At 44.5% G+C, this 1,989-nt stretch overlaps 1 protein-coding gene across 1 annotated transcript; it reads right to left on the bottom strand.

Moving 5' to 3' along the window:
• Positions 1–910: 910 nt before the first annotated feature.
• Positions 911–1,681, bottom strand: LOC141834041 (B3 domain-containing protein Os03g0120900-like). Its single transcript, XM_074721499.1, has one exon. It carries the CDS (start codon positions 1,679–1,681, stop codon positions 911–913), a length of 771 nt encoding a protein of 256 aa, XP_074577600.1.
• Positions 1,682–1,989: the final 308 nt, after the last annotated feature.

Here is a 1,989-nt window from a genome sequence, read left to right on the forward strand (position 1 = left end):
ACTTAATCTATTAGTTGTTGGTAAGTTGCTCCTGCATTCTTTAGGCCGAACGATATGATATTATAATAAAAGGTCTTGTCAGAAGTGACAAAAATGACCTTTTCTTGATCTTGTAGAGCCAAAGGTATTTGGTAGTAGTCTTGGTACACATCTAGTATATAGATGAGTTCACATCCCAAAGTTGCCACTTGATTGTCATCCTATGTCGGTGAAATTGAGAGGATCGACCTACGCAAGCCAAATAAAGGAGTCTCTCATCTTGGGTTAACTGAGACGAGTGGTGGAACGTCTTGTCTCTGGTAGACCAAGCGATAACGATCCCGCTAAACTATCTTGACTTTATCCTTCATTTCAACTGGACTATTGACCTTTTCTTCTACATAAAGATGGAATCCGCCACCTTAGCAGCATCACACGGTCGGAATTGGACTATTGACCTTCTTAACACATGTGGAGGCTTCTAATAATCTTTGCATTAATTAATTATAATTTAAATATTATGTGGTGTGCTTACCACATAATTGATATTCCATATTGAGATTTCGAGATATATCAATTATCAATGATATGATTGAGAGAGATAAAATAGAATCCCAAGATAAAAATAAATAAATAATAAAAATAAAAATAGAAGGATTAGGAGAAGAATTGAGATCTGACCTTTGCTGCTCAAAGATCGTGTCCACAAAACGTCGTCAAGTCTACTTGTTTATAATCATCTGGACAGAGAAATTTTGAGTTGAACTGAAACGTAGATTATAACAATTCTACTTAATGTTTATGAAGTTTGGAAAATAAATAAATAAATAAGAGCATCGACCAAAAGGAGGAGCTAAATCTTCCACAATATTTATAACTTGTTGAAGGAGGAGGAAGAAGAAGTTTAATAGTCGGTGCACCGTTTGTTTAATCAATTAAGAAGCTTATAGGTCAAGGACGACGAGGAACGCTGTTCCTTGCTCACGGACGGCGCCGGAGAGGAGGACTGTTGATCGCCGCCACAGCCTTGTGATTCAGGGCATAAGAGGTTCACCCCAAACAACCTCACTCGCTTGGCCACGGCCTGGCCTCCCACCGCCGGCGTCGAATCAGGACCCATAGGGACGCTGACAGGTTGCACTTCGGCTTCCGGCGGCGCGGTGACCGGAGACTGTAAGAAAATATTCTGCCCGCACTGAGGTGCAAAGAAGGGAGTAGGTGTTCCCCATGGTGGATATCCACGGACGGGAAGAATTCGGCGCTTCCAGTAGATGAAGAAGCGGTGGCGGGAGGCCGTGCCGGCGCCACGGCTGAAGCAGACGGTGTCCCCGGCGTAGAGGCGCTTCTCCTTGACGAAGCGGCTCCAGCCCTTGGTCATCACGTAACTCTGGCTGCTATTCCAGTAGGAGTAGCGGAAGCGCCACGCCTTCCCCGTCGGGTCCTCGAAGGTCAGCTGCAGCCCCTTCCCGCCGTCGGTCACTGCCACTAGCGGGAAGAAGCGCTCCGCGTACTGCTTGGGGATCACCAGCCTGTTCAGTTTCCCGACGTCGCTCGGCGTCACCACCTTCTCGAACATCTCCTCCCTCTCCATGGGCACCGCTGCCGCAGACCGATGAAAAGGCAACACAAGAGGAGGCTGCGCCGCCGCCGCTTCTTGGTCTCCTTCTGCGGTGGCGTCTTCCTTCTCACTTTCTCCTCCCATCGACTGCATCAGAGGCTTCCCAGGTCAAGGATGAAGGCTGAAGTCATTTTTAGCGACTTACACGCTTTGCTTCTCTGTAACAGTGAAGATCACACTAGTAATTTTAAAGTGATTGTTTGAATATTAATGATTAGTTTGTAATTAAACTAATTAATCAATGTCAAAATTGTCAACAAGGAGATCACTAGTAATACAATATTACTTATGGGGTGTGAATATTTTTTTATAATGAAACTTTTAAGTATATGAGATTGGAAAGTATATTTTCTCCTCAATTTAACCACAGCAGTAAAAAAATCGAATCATAA

This window comes from Curcuma longa, chromosome 8 (genome assembly GCF_044706935.1).
Source record: "Curcuma longa cultivar G26 ecotype Majalengka, Jawa Barat chromosome 8, ITB_CL_G26_1.1, whole genome shotgun sequence".
NCBI classification, from domain to species: Eukaryota; Viridiplantae; Streptophyta; class Magnoliopsida; order Zingiberales; family Zingiberaceae; genus Curcuma; species Curcuma longa.

Bases quoted from the DNA above. Each gene is read 5' to 3' on its own strand.
- LOC141834041 (XM_074721499.1), bottom strand. From the start codon at position 1,681: ATGGGAGGAGAAAGTGAGAAGGAAGACGCCACCGCAGAAGGAGACCAA.